General features: G+C 35.3%; 1 protein-coding gene across 1 annotated transcript; it reads right to left on the bottom strand.

Annotated features, from left to right (window-relative positions):
- Positions 1 to 2,896: 2,896 nt before the first annotated feature.
- On the bottom strand, positions 2,897 to 4,894 carry LOC140852909 (uncharacterized). The gene is made up of 7 exons (XM_073246820.1): positions 4,708 to 4,894; positions 4,380 to 4,624; positions 4,098 to 4,301; positions 3,903 to 3,995; positions 3,641 to 3,742; positions 3,188 to 3,547; positions 2,897 to 3,087 (listed from the first exon to the last, which is right to left on the bottom strand). The coding sequence occupies exons 1-7, from the start codon at positions 4,889 to 4,891 to the stop codon at positions 3,010 to 3,012; spliced, it is 1,266 nt and encodes a 421-aa protein (XP_073102921.1). The 5' UTR covers positions 4,892 to 4,894; the 3' UTR covers positions 2,897 to 3,009.
- Between the last annotated feature and the right edge of the window lie 10,464 nt (positions 4,895 to 15,358).

Genomic DNA, 15,358 nt, shown 5'->3' with positions numbered 1-15,358 from the left:
AGGAGAAAAAAACGTCATTCAAAATAGTGTTTTCCCCTTTTGCATTAGTTTGATAAAAAAATTAAGTTTTAAATTATTTTAGTAATTAATTTTTTTTTATATTATTCTGAAAAAAAACTGGAAATTTTGGCCCGTGGAACTCGTTGGGTCCTTTCTCCACCCCCAAAGAAAGTACGAGGGAAAAACCGAAAGTACGAGGAAAAGCAAAGCTGCTGACTTAACTAATACAAAAAGTTGTATTTATGCTAAATTAGTTTAATTTTATCTTGTGGAAAAAAAAAAAAAGTTATTGACTTTATGGGCGCGCAAATTGACAGTTCCCCCTGCCAGATACGGCACACGGATCCAAGTTTCCAAAAAAATAAATTCATGTCCGTTGTTTTCAAAGCATCTCCCGTTGGTACATAAACTTAGTCCATAAGCATTTATTAATGTAGTATCTCCTATTTTGACCCATTCATACCTTCAGATTTTATGACCTACGAGGCTATCAGTATGCTCCTATATCCTAGACAAACTGGATCAAATTGTGGGATCCAAATCTTGCAGTGAACCTGATAAGATTTTGTCTGAATTGGTTAATACTTTCCATTGACCAATATACAGGTATTTGGAGTCCCATCATATCAGTCTTGTCATTGACAAATCATAATATTTCATTCTATTGCAACCATTGTGGAAGTAGGATACATTGGATTAGCAAGCTGAAGAAGTGCCCAGAGGTATGCCAGGAGTGTATTTAGTTCACGATTGAAATTAAAATAAATTGAATGAAAATCAAGATAATCATATTCATAGATCATATTTGATTTATGAAAAAAATTAAAATAAATTTTTTTTCAATCGAATAATTGAAATAAAAATTACTCATTCATATTCATGTTCCATAATTCAATTCTACCAACCGAACGTGTCTTAAAAGTAGTTATCACGATATGAAGCTAAAAATTGAATTGCATAAGCCAATAACATAGTGTAAATTATATTGATTTAGATATATTTACCAGTACCCAACTAGTACTATATTGCTACAGTTTGATTCTCACTATCAACACTAGGTGCAAGATGGTATACTAAATATCGATTCATCGCCGGTATGAGCCAATACACCTGGTATGGATTGTTATATATACTCAAGTCCAGCACACCATGGTCAATAAGGAATTTGTTTATAAAAAAAAAAAAAGAAAAAAAAAAACCCTCGAGTGACATGCAGAATTCATATATATATTCTTCTAAACAAGTTACCTGCCAATAACATCCCTCTTTGAAGGGTAAGGAATCCTGAAACTATGATAGTTCTCAAAAGATGCAACTTTTTTATAAATATTTAATCTGTTTATAAACTTATCATATATAAAGATTTTCTATCCTTTTTTCCCCATACAACAATGCAATATCTACATCCGCCGTGTGAAATAAACTCGTTGACAATGCAGGCCCTACAACGTGTGCATGACTCCAGGTTCAGGCTTTCCCTCTCGTCCAGGGTACAAGCTTTAAGGCGAAAGCGAAGCGAGAGCTTGGCTTCAAAGAGTAGGAACAGTCCACACGTTGCAGGAGGGAGCAAATGAAGGTAGAGCAGGACGGGTATTCAAACGACGTCCATCGCAAACAAAGACATGAAGCTGAGAACCCAAGGAAATTTCATCGTGGAACTCGCTTCTCCAACCCAAAAGAAGGTACAGGCAAAGGGAAAGTTGCTGACTTAGACAATGAAGAAAGTTGTATTCACGCTAGAACGTTCTAATTTTATCTATCAACAAAAAAAATTTTCACGTATCTGGTTCTGAGATTTGATCGGTTGACGATGGAAAAAATTCGGCCACAATAGTGAATTGGATCTGTAGGATGGTTGCTTCTTTTAATCTGTTAGTCTATAAAATATCAGGAGTTTGCTTGTAATATGTATTTTCATCGATGTTAGATGTGTATTTTTGAGTTTTGTAGTTGATTATCTTGGAGGATGAAGTTAAATTGACGTGTCTCCTTACCTAATATTATTTTAAAATATTTTTATTTATATTTATATTATAAAAATTTCATCTTAATAAAATAAAAATAAATAAAATAAAAAAACTAACGTTGACTTTTAGATTTTTAGATTTTCGTGAAATGACAGCTAGTCGTGCCGCATACGGCTTAGTTCTTGTTTTTAAAGCATCTTCAGTTTGTACACAAACTTAGTCAACAAAAAATTTAGTAACGTGGGATCCACCATTTTGAGCCTTGCCCACATTCAGATTTTATAACCACTACAGAAAAAATGGCCATTAACAACGTTATTAATGGTCATTAACGACGCTTTAAAGCGTCGCTATTCGGCTTTACGACGCTTCGAAAAGTATCGGCAAAGCGTCGACTATGCAAGAGTGGAGACGAATATCGCCGACGCTTTGTAAAAGCGTCGTTATTTTTTAACGACGCTTTAAAGCGTCGTAAATATTTATATTAACGACGCTTTAAAGCGTCGTTAAATTTGTCTTAACGACGCTTTAAAGCGTCGTTAATGTAAATCTTTACGACGCTTTAAAGCGTCGCAAAAGACAAATTTAACGACGCTTATAAGCGTCGTTAATGTAAAAATTTACGACGCTTTAAAGCGTCGCAAAAGACAAATTTAACGACGCTTATAAGCGTCGTTAAAGGTTTTAAGAGGAAAAAAAAATACAAATATTATTTAAAAAAAAAATAATACAATACATTCCTGTACGAAATCATATCACACCTGTACAATACAATAAACATGTACAATCACCACATTCACATTCACACCTGTACAATCACCATCATTCACATCACCTGTACAATACAATAAACATGTACAATCACCACATTCACATTCACACCTGTACAATCACCATCATTCACATCAAAAGCAAGCTGAAATAGAAAATTTAATCAAACCAAAAGACAATATTTTATATAAATAAAAATAAAGTACTAATCGTCCATTACAATCAAGAGTAATATAAATAAATATAAAAATACAACAAAAATAAAATAACATCAATCTGCAGGCGGATGGTCGTCGTTGTCTCCACGTGACGTGCCGCTATCTCGATGGGTGCCTGATATGCCAGGAGCCTACAAAAAATATATCAAAAGCATGATTTGCATATCTATAAATAAAATATATAAATCATTAAATTAATACAAAAATATATATTTAATATTATGTGTTTACCTGAGATGAACCATACATCTCTAATAAAGATGTAAGGCGATCAATCTGTCCCCTCATGGCCTGCATCTCGGCACGGCTCTGTCGCATCTCCTCCATCTCAGCGGCACGACTCTGTCTAATCTCCTGTATCTCCGCCTCGAGTCTGCGAACGCGTGAATCCTGAGCATCTGTTGCAGCATGCTGCGTATATCTACTAACCTCAGATAACTGAGTGGGGGTGACTCCTACTCCATAACCTCTCACTCGGCCGTAGCGCTCTGGTCCCATCAACTCTGTGAATACCTCGGCCTCGATACGGCTCTGCTGCGTAGATGCTGCGGACTCGTCGTCACGCTCCGCAATGAGAGATGTAGCCCTCTCCTGTATTTTTTTTGAAAACAAGAGTTATACATTAATAGCTAACAAAATTAAATTTAAATCATTGCAAAAAATATAATATTAACAATGCCGTACATATAAATCTCTCGACTCATCTCGAACAAAAGTACCATCCTGATGAGTATGAGTCATCCGGTAAAACTCCACTTGTCCGGGTTCCCTCCCATGCTCATCCTCCTACACAAATAATTTCAATTTTAAGCAAACAGTTATGATAATTTAAAAAAATATATGAGTATCATGATACAGACATGGTCCACGATACATAATGATATTAGTTATATAAATATTTGAACATAAAAATTAAAAGTTAATTATGAAAGTTTAAGGAACATACAAACTCCTGTCGGAGTCGTGCATAACTCTTCGACCCCGATGTATGAGGAACAGACTGAGCTGCTCGTGCAGCTCTACCAATAGCAGAATAAGTCTGTAAAATAAAGTAAAGAACTTGTTATATATACAATATATAATAAAAATCAATATTTTTATAAAATATTTAAGAAAAAAAGATAATAAACAGATAATATACCTGTGCCCTCTCGGAGAACCAGTAATGAACCAACTCCATCCACTGATGAGGGGGTACATCAGGAGGACAATTCCTAGCAACCTCCTCCTCTGTCATACCCTGTCTCATATAGTCCTTCTTCAATTGTGCTTTATATTCTTTCCATTTGCGGTTGAGAGACTTCATTACAAAATCATGAGTGGATGGAGGGAGAACAAACTTGCTCTATAAAAAAAAAGTTAAATGAAATAAATTATATAAATGATTAACAATTAATATACAGTATGAACATCAATTCATTACCTCTATAACTCGGAGGAGCTCAACTTTGTACGTTGGAAGCATGTCATTCCATTTTGCATAGCCCAACGGACATAGCTGAGGCCTCCGAGCAACAGTCCCCAAAAATGAAGTCAATAAGCAGGCAGCTTTCTTAATTGGCTGACCTAGCTGATTGCACTCCACAACAATCCTCTCGCCCTCACGCATCTGCCACACATCTCGTACTACTGTGGGTCCGCGTCTGGGGCGTACTCTCCCGGATCCGTCTGCAAAAAATACATAAAAGTAACTATATCATAAATATACATAAAATAAAATAAAAAAAAATTACATGAAAGACAATATATACCCTGCACGTGTATCTCATCATCTGGCTGATGAACAGGAGGATCGTGCTGTGCTGATGATGAAGGACAGGGCTCAGAATGCTGTGCAGCTGAACTGGCCTCAGGCTGCTGTGCTGAAGAAGACGTACCGGCCTCTGTCTGTGAAAACTGGAACTGCACACCAGCATATCGTCCCCTGCGACGCATGATGTCACCTAGCATTTATATAAATAAAAGGTAGAATCAGTTAATATATGGAGTAAAATAACACAATAATTAATGCAAAATATATACATCATAAATAATTATTACCAGTAACAATCAAGCAGTAGTGTTTTCTTCGAATTCTGTTCTAACCAACGTCGTCGTAGCATTTAAATCATCAGCTGGCACAAAATTGTAGGGCATACATTGTGTATAAGTGTCATCGTCATCATCCTCCACTTGATTTCCCATATCATATAAGTCTCTAGGTTTTGTTTTGATGACAGTAAACCAATCTTTATCTTTTGCGTCTTGTACATAAAATACTTGACGAGCTTGAGATGAAAAAATGAATGGGTCATCCTTCAATAACACACCAGTGTGTATCAACCTTGAAAAATTTACAAGTGTAAATCCATTTGCATCTTGTTTCAAACCCCTTGGTGAGTTTATGTCTATCCAATCACATCTAAACAGTACTACTTTAAATTTTCCATAATAATCCAACTCATAGATATCTTTAAGTGCACCATAATAGGATTTTCCATCCGCTTCCACCATAACACCGCTATTCTGTGTTTTTCTAAATTTCTCCCGTTCTCTAGTATGAAATTTAAAGCCATTAATTATGAAACCATTATATCTATTCACAATCTTGTTAGGTCCTCGAGCAAGAGCTATTAGTTCATCTGACTTATTTGTCTCCATCATCTTTGATACCTAACAAAAAATGATATGACGAAGTGCAGTTGAGTTATCTGATATTAAATATGTATCAAAAATTAATATATCCAATAATTAAATATAAATCACACCTGATTCGAAAGCCACATAGGGAATAACTCGACCAACCATCGCTGTTCAATCCTTGCATTAGGACGAATGTTATGATTGGCTCGTCTCTGATAAATTAAAAATTCACTGCATAAAATATAAATATATCATTTAGAACATTATATCTAATATAAAATTTAAATTTTGATGTCATTCCTTAAATATACTAACCTGCGATGGTCAGATATTATGTCACTATGAAGTAACACATAACGATGTGCTTGTGCTAAGGATTTTTGATCAAGTACAATACCTTCACCTCTTCCCAAGAATTTTCCAGCAGTTAAGAACTTATACAGTTCTGCATTCTCCACAAAGTCATTATGCCGTTGAGGTCGACTAAAAATAGTCTCTACACCTTGAAGATATCTTGAATAAAATGTCAAAATTCATCCGCAATATATGCTTCAGCAATCGAGCCTTCAGGATAGGCTCTATTTCGCACATAATCTTTAAGACGCACAAGATACCTTCAAGAATTAAATATTTATTAAAATATCAGTATGCTGTTGTTTCTAATAAAATTATCAAAAGATTTAAGGTTTGTAATAATACCTCTCAATAGGATACATCCATCTATAATGTACCGGTCCACCAACTTTAACTTCTGAAGCTAGGTGAACGAGCAGATGTACCATAATAGTGAAAAATCCAGGAGGAAAAATCTTTTCCATCTGGCAAAGTGTAATTGCAATATCCGATTCTAACTGATCAAGTTCCCGAGGATCAATAACTTTGGAACATAATGCCTTGAAGAATGACGATAATCGAAGTACAATTGTAACAACTTGTTTCGGCAATGACGATCTTAAAGCTATTGGAAAAATATCTTGCATCAATATGTGACCATCATGACTTTTAAGATTTGAAAGTTTTCGATCCTTTAGATGCACACATCGTGAAATATTCGATGCATATCCATCGGGTACTTTGATACTTTTCAAAACTCCCAAAAAATTATCCTTTTCTCGAGCAGACATTGTGTAACATGCAGGAGGCACATAAATTCTATCATTAGCAAGCATTTTAGGATGAAGTTCCTGTCGGATACCCATTTCTTTTAAATCAAGACGTGCCTTCATGTTATCTTTGCTCTTTCCATCAAGGTTTAAAAATGTTCCAAGTAAATTATCGCAAACATTCTTCTCTATATGCATGACATCAAGATTGTGCCGAATAAGATTATGTTTCCAATAAGGTAAGTCAAAAAAGATACTTCGTTTTTTCCATAAATGTTTACTTGGCTGTTGTGTAGATGCTATCTGTGTGTCTTCCTCATTTTCATCCTCAAAATAATTATCTGGATCTTGAAACAACTCTGCATCTATAGTACTGATACTGACTTCCTCTGGTAACCCTTCGTGCACTGAGCTTTCAACATCATCCCTTCCTCTTTTTTTAGAGGACTTTGAGTGCTTACCATAGCTGTAATTCATGCCATCCATTTGTCTATGAACATCAGTTCCAGAAGGTGGAATAGGGGCACATCCCAATTCTATAGTACCATCAAACAAATCTTTCTGAAATCGAAACGGATGATTTGCTTCCAACCATCGACGATGTCCCATGTAACAAAATTTACCTCCATGTTTTAACCAAATTGAATGTGTTGAATCTCCACAACAAGGACATGCGACCCGTCCCTTTGTACTCCAGCCAGATAAATTGGCATATGCTGGAAAATCATTAATAGTCCATAACAAAGCTGCCCGTAGTTTAAATGTTTGGCCGTTGGAAGCATCAAATGCATCAACACCCTCCCACAACTGTTTCAATTCATCTATCAAAGGCTGTAGAAAAATATCAATATCATTGCCTGGACCCTTATCTCCTGGAATAACCATTGACAAGATAAGTGATGATTGTTTCATGCACATCCACGGTGGCAAATTGTAAGGTATCAAAACGACTGGCCAAGTGCTGTAGGTAGAACTCAGGGTCCGAAATGGATTGAAGCCATCAGAAGCTAAGCCAAACCTAACACTGCGAACATCAGAGGCAAAATCAGGATGCCTATCATCAAATGCTTTCCATTGAAGACTATCTGCAGGATGTCTCAACATTCCATCCTTTGTACGTCCTTCATGATGCCATCTCATTGATGAAGCTGTTTTTGATGATGCATAAATCCTTTTCAATCTAGATATAAGAGGAAAGTAACGCAATACCTTGGCCGGTTTTTTTTTACTCCGCGTTGCATCCAATTCATTCAGTACATCATCTCGATCTTCTTTTTGTGTTATCCATCTTGAAGATCCACATACATTGCATGACTCTTGATTAGCATTTTCACCCCGATATAACATACAATCTTTCGGACAACTATGAATCTTTTCATATCCAAGATCCAATTCCTTTACTACTTTCTTGGCTTCATAATACGATGGTGGTAAACGAGTGCTTTCTGGAAATGCATCCTTTAATAACTTGAGCAGCATGGTAAAACTCTTTCCAGACCATCCATTCAAATATTTTATATGAAATAAATGTATAAGAAAAGAAATCTTAGAAAATTTTGTACAACCCGGATATAATTCTTCGTCTGCATCTTTCATTAAGGTGTGATAACGAGCTGTCTCATCATTAGATGTATGTATGGGCTCCTCAACATGCATACGTTCCGTATGCGTACATCCATCAAACATCCCAACTGTTTCTTGTATACTACTGGATTCTCCTAAATTTTGAACATCAAATCCAAAAGCATCTGTGATCAAACCCCTTATATCATCATCTCTTGCAGAATTGTCTTCTAGGCTAGTGGATCCGCAATGAGTCAGGGGTTGGTTACATGATGATGGCAACATAGATTCTCCATGAAAAATCCAGTCGGTATAACCTCTTAAAAAACCATTCCATACCAAATGTTCTTCAACATTTTGTGGATCTAAAGAAGAACTATTTACACATTTCCGACATGGACATAAAATCTTTCCATTCAAACTACTTTTCTCCATACCAAATTTAATGAAGTCATGAACTCCATCTAAATATTCTTTACTATTCCTTGGTTTATTTATCCAACTTTTGTCCATTGTAGGATAAAACTGACCGAACTTGCAATTTATCTAAAAATAAAAAAAAATTATACAATCTATATTAATGCAATGAGTAAAAAATATCAGTCATTTCATAAAATCCAAAAAAATAACAGCTAGATAAAGTTTACATAGTAAATGCTTGCTATCATCAACTAATAGGTAAAGAAGGTCCTATCCCATTCAGAAAATGTATTAATTCTATAGGTCAATTACAAAAATCAAATGATATGCAACAAGAGCCGAAAAAAATTTCGGCAGCATTTCCCCTTAGTTCTTCCGTATAGGAAGAACAAAAGGAAAATACCATCCGAAATTTTTTCCGAACCTCTCAGCATACCATTTGATTATGGTAATGACCTATAGAATTACTCACATTTTCCAAACTGTCCATACTGGACAATCAATTGATCAATGTACATAATTCTTTTATCCGTACAAAAATAAATAAATGTACGGATATAATAGAATATGTACATTAATCAAAAGACGGGTCTATGTTTCGATGCAATGTAATTTTTGATGTCATATTATTTACATTTTATGGAAAGGCAGAAAAGTTGAAGATTTGAGTCCTTCGTAGGTGGTACCAAGAAGAGATGCACATAATATAATATTTGCAATACAACTTTTGCAGCTTTGCAGAAAGAGATTGTTATTTATTATTTTTATTATCATTTAGATGCATATTAACTATTCAATTTGATATTCATGATCTTTCATAACTGCAATCCTGTGAAGTGGAGTAACTGGAGTTTTGAACCTGAACCACCCTGCTACCCAACTAGAGTCTGGACCTAAGTGTACGGCTGACACCAGATTACCAATTAAAAGAACATTAATAAGATTGCATAAATTCCTAGAGAAAATTCTTTAATAAAATTATAATCTTTTAAGGTTGTCTCCTGGTCTTCAATTGGCGACTTGATATTTAAAGCTTGATGTCCAAAGAAATAACTAATGGGAGATGTGTGAAAATCTGCCTATTTTTCTCAATAAATAAATGTATAATTCAAAGAAAGAAAGAAAGAGATGTAGGGATGTAAATTCCACTTGTTAATTTCAATTCTAGAAGAGCCGAAACTTCTTCGTCAGTGACTTCAGCTCTAACTCCATATAATTTTAACTTCTTTATTTTTTAATTCATTGTTTCCTTTATGCTTTTGCTTCCGTCTTTTTCTTTTCTTTTGGTTTTGTTTTCTATTTTGATTTGAAGGTCACCATAAACTAATTTGCATGAACACGTCATCTCGCTGCAATGCTTGCTTTCACCTTCAACCTGTGCAAACTTCTCAGTGCAATCTCCAACATCTAAGTGTAACTACACCGCTCTTCATTTCTCTAGACTAATTTTTTCATTTGATGATTTTTTTTTTTTTTTGTTTTGTGAAAAAAGATACTAAATGTTCCTAGATATATTAATTTTCACGAAACCCTTCAAATTCAATAAAAGAAGCATGAAAAACTTGTAAGAAATATGTAAATCGAACTAACAAACTTAGGCATGCATGAATAGTTGTATTCATTCTTGGATGCATGCAGCATAAGAAGAGCTAAAGTGGGTATTTGAACAAGCATAGTTCACATAGCTACCTGTAAAGGAATCTCCAAGAATATCAAAGTCTTGTTGTGTTTGAGTAAGAAAATCCCACACCCACCCAAGACTCGAGGAACAGTAAGTTGGCCTCTACAAAATTATAAGTTAACAATAATTAGTGTGTTTATTTTGGTTAACAAAAACAAATGCTTATTCAATAGTTATTGCTCCGTGTCATGTTAATGTGAATGATTGGCATGCAGGTAAAGAACATATTTTGTAATTAAAGAAGAATTTTTTCAATAAAAAATTCTCAAATCCTATAAAATATCATGCTTCTACCGAGATTAAGCTCTTGGAACCTCAGGGGACCAACTCACACCGCTGCAGCTCGCACAAAATCCCATATGAGAAAACCCCAATCGGGACCTAAGAAACCCATCCGATCTCCCTCAATGCTCTCCTTCCCACAAATCTCCAAACAAGAGAAAAAAATAAAAAGAAAATGAAGCGATAACAAAAAAAAAATGATCAAACTAGGTGGGAAAAAGCTTACCTTTTAATTTTTTTCTTCCTTCGTTTTAGCTGATCTTTCCTACATTTTCCCCTGGTGCTTCCCCTGTTTCTTTCCGTTCTGAGTAGTCTCAATCGGGTGGGACCGTGGGAGGCTTGGGGCGGCCAAATAGGGAAGCGTGGATGATGGCCAAGGTTTTATGTTTTTTTTTTTTTTTTTAGGTTAAAAAGATGGCAACTTCATACTACCAAATGTATCAGAAACAAAAAAAACTCCTCCCTCAGAGCAATAGATTGACACAACAGACCTAAATACAGCACCAAAATGAGGAATGTGGATGACAGACCCTTAAACACTGTAACATGAAATTAAACAACTCAAAATTTCTGTGGAGATTTTGAAAAGAAGAATGAATGAAAAGAAAAACAAGTGAAATGGGGAAAATATTTTACCTTTCAAAATTTCTGTGGAGCGGCCGAGCAGGGGCTTCGTTTCCCTTCGATTTGGGGTGGCCGAATGGCGAAGTGGGATGGTGGGAAGCTTGGAGCAGCCGAACAAGGGAAGGAGGAGGAGGAGGGCCGGTTCACCGACGGCGTATGGCTTGGACCTCGCGGGCGCGGCGTCGACGGACGCGGCAGCAGAGGGGAGCGGCGGACGGAGGTGATGCGTGGACGGCGGGTGCGCGTGGACGGCGGGTGCGGTGCCGGCGGCGGAGATGGGCCGGGGTCGGCTGAGGAACGGGTGGAAAATAAGGAACGGCTGAGGAACGGCGGCGGTAGATAGATTAGGGCACGGCGGTAGATAGATTAGGGCACGGGAGGAGGGTGGTATTAAACGAACCTACCGACGCTTTTTAGCGTCGTTAAAACGCGTCGGTATTTTATTTATTTAACGACGCTTTTGCTAAAAGCGTCGGCGTTGACACGCACATAGTTTACGACGCTTTTAAGCGTCGTTAAAGAACGACGCTTTTTAAAAGCGTCGGCAGGTTAGCGCAACCTGCCGACGCTTCCCAAAAGCGTCGGCAAAAAAAAGTCGTTACTGTCCTCTTTTTTTGTAGTGAACCTACGACGCTGTCATTATGGTCCTACGACCTAGACAAACTAGATCAAATTGTCGGATCCAAATCTTGCCGTGAACCCCACAAGATTGGTCTGGATCGGTTTATATATAGTTTCCATGATTGTGGAGCAATATACGGATATTTGTAGTTGCATCAGATAAGAGTGATGAAAATAAGAATACAACCATGAGTATGGGATTATTTTTAATTTAATTTTTTTAATAAATTATTTCTAATTTTATAGATATAAATATTATTGCTTCTTTGACAAAATAGGCACTTCATATTTTGAACACTTGCAACAATTGAAGAGATCATAAAAATGAGAGAGTTCTATTTTAAGGATGACAAAATTGATCTGACTCGATGGATATACATCCTATCCAAATTCGATGAAATGCGAAAAATAAAATTTGATCGGATTTGGATAAAATCCAAAAATTATAGCACGGATATGGATAGGATATAGGTAGTGCTATTTTCTACCCAAATTCGAATCTGAATCCGATCCGAATCTACGGATATGGGTAATACCCAAATCTATACCCGAATATATATATTTATAATTCTATTTTGATAATTCTGTTTTGGTTAATAATATGTATAAAATTATTTTGATTGTTTATATGTTCTATGTTGAATTGTAATTCTATTTCTATGTTAATTTTTATAAATCTGGACTTATAAATTATGTTCTATACTGAATTGGTAATTTTATTTTGATTGATAATATACATACAATTATTTTGGTTATTTATTTTTTTGGATATTGGATAGGTATGGGATGGATATGGGTTGAGTATAGAGAAATGAATTATCTGTGGATATCTCCGAACTTATTGGGTATGGGAATAGATATATATTTTCTTATCTGATCAGATATAGGGTATTAAATTTGGATTTGAAGATGGATAGTATAATATCCGATCTAAATTCTATCCATTGCCATCTCTATTTTGTCCATTAGAAGCCTTATTTGATATTTTTTATAATGACTTAATTTTACTTAGTTTCCCCGGAGATGGAATTATTTGGTGGCTTTGTACTGTTTAATTTATCAAATAATATAATATTAGAAATGGTCAGACAGAGATAAACCAACCTGCACGTTGGGAACGAGTTGGGATTGTAGGGATGTTGATTAATTTTTTCCAAAGAACTAGTCATCACTATTAAAAAAAAATATCAATGATGTATTACTAGTTCTCAATTTTTGTTGAAAAAATTGAAAATCAAATTTCTCGACAAAGTACTCCATGAGAGAACTATATCTGCATCACGGCCCATTAAATTCAAATGCTCTCAAAAGGTCGTTGGTAATAGCAGCATTACTCTTTTATTAAAAAAAAAAGAAAACAACGGCACATTGAGATTTATTGCCAAATCCTAATCTAATTAAGATTTTATTTTTAATTTATCATTAATTTTATTCATTTTAAAATTTTATTTAATTATTTTCTTTTAAAAAATTTTTGAGTCTATATTTTGATGAATTTTGATTTTTGAGTTTAGATAGGAGTCCAACAACTTATCCAAGTGATGATTTATTTACAAAGACTTTTAGTGTATCTTTTGAGGTGAAAAAAATAAGAAGAAAGAGAGAAGAAAGATTATTTTTTATATATGAAAATTTTTTTTTGAGATATCTTTTGAAGAAGAGCCAAACTCATTGTTTTGATTCTTATATTTTTTTTAATAAATTTATTTTTTTTTAATTTTTTTTTATGCAATTATTTTTTTCTTACAATTCTCTACAATTTCTTTTGTATTTGGTATTTCTTCCGGATCTTAGACTAGTATGGCCGATCTGCTTTGGCAACATGCCATTTACATGGTATCAAAGCTATGGATTCCAGTGATTGGTGGTTCATATGTTTATAATTCTACACAACAGTACTTAAAGGAGGGTTTTAAGATGTCAATTCTATATAAATAACTATCCTATTGGCTACATACTAATAAAGAACAGGTCATGGTACAAAAATTAGATCTCTTTAGAACATAGAAAGTGATAGACTTCTGCCCATTTAGACTCAGCAGATGATGGGTCTTAGAAGCCTAAGCAAGCCTCGCGTAGACCATGATGATGTGGGAGTCACCTTGGATTGTCTCAGAGCCGGGCCAGGTCTGGCACCACTCCAATGTCAGCTTGCGTTGAAACCTTAGGCTTAAACTGTCCTGGAGTGACAAGCCCAAGTGCGACGTGAGTTTTCTTTTCAGAACACCATACAGGACTGATATAATATTGGTTATCTTTTCTTTTCTTTTTTTTTTTGATAAAAAGAGGAGTGAAGCTTAACATTGTGAAAAATAACTACAAACCAGGTCAACAAAGCATTCACCTCCAGTCAGTAAATACATCACTCCACCAAAACCAATTAACAACATACAAGCCCAAACCAAAGTGATTGGACAGTGAAGGAACACTCATTCCATCCTCAACTTTAGAGGGCATAGTAATCCTCACTTGGAGCCATTGGTTGTAGATCTGAAAAGCAATATGAGATCTCTCGCCCAGTAGATTGTTAGCCCCATCCAATCCCCAGACCTGATCCAGAGGCATGCCCCATTCAACCTTATGAGGTATGCCTCCATGAGAGGGTCTGCTGAATAACAAAATAGGATATTGGAGAATCATCTGGTCCCAATAAAAGGTCCACCTCCCATCAAGTCCTTCAAGATAATAAGAAAGCCATGCAGAAAAAGGTTAACAATCCAAAACAGAGATATCATCAGAGATCCCATTAAAGGAAAACCATACAAGCGAGTGCCAGAAGCCAGCTGCCCAACCTGCACCTGTGGTAAGAAAGCCAGCTTATGTGTCATTTTTAGAGACAACCCTTGACATGTGAAATTTTTCAGGAAACTTGAGGTTTGTCACAGTAATGTTGTAGATTGTGATGCATTGCGATTGCTATTGTTATGGGTTTTGGCAATGACAGATGGCAAATTGATCCATATAACATTACATTTCATTAAGAAAGAGTCTACAAAGTCTCAACCCTTGTGAGCTTATACCAATTACTCATGATTAGCAATCTTCAATTTTCTGCAACATTTATATTTATCCTTAATTTAGTCTTTGCAAAATACAAGTTTAACCGCTGTTCTCTTTTTCTGAAAAATATAACTATAGTACTGCATCAAAAAAAGAAATATATTTATAATGAACGTATGTTTTATAAATTAATTATAATAACTAAAGTTGTTATCTCAGTTGGTTGACATATTTTTCTCTTAAGAGCTTGTTCTTGGGGGAGGTCCAGGATTCAGATATTTGAGGTACTGCTATAAGAATCAACTGCTTGAGCTGCAAGCTCATTGCATTCCAAAGAATCATGATGGTTCTCAACAAAACATACAAAATAGAATTTCTTTCAAAAAATACAGAATAACTTGCAGCTTTTCTTTCTTACAAGAAACAAAGAAGACAGAATATATGTAAGTTCTTCAAACCCCAAAGCCTTTGAACACTTCAAATTAA

The sequence above is a fragment of the Elaeis guineensis genome, chromosome 12, assembly GCF_000442705.2.
Source record: "Elaeis guineensis isolate ETL-2024a chromosome 12, EG11, whole genome shotgun sequence".
Lineage (NCBI taxonomy): Eukaryota > Viridiplantae > Streptophyta > Magnoliopsida > Arecales > Arecaceae > Elaeis > Elaeis guineensis.
Note: the sequence above shows the minus strand (reverse complement) of the source record. Positions and strands in the feature narration are given on the sequence as shown.

Coding starts and splice junctions, on each gene's coding strand:
- LOC140852909 (XM_073246820.1), bottom strand. CDS start 4,891: ATGCGTCGCAGGGGACGATATGCTGGTGTGCAGTTCCAGTTTTCACAG. Junction 4,625..4,707: donor TGATGAGATACACGTGCAGG/GTATATATTGTC, acceptor TATTTTTTGCAG/ACGGATCCGGGAGAGTACGC. Junction 3,088..3,187: donor AGATGTATGGTTCATCTCAG/GTAAACACATAA, acceptor TATTTTTTGTAG/GCTCCTGGCATATCAGGCAC.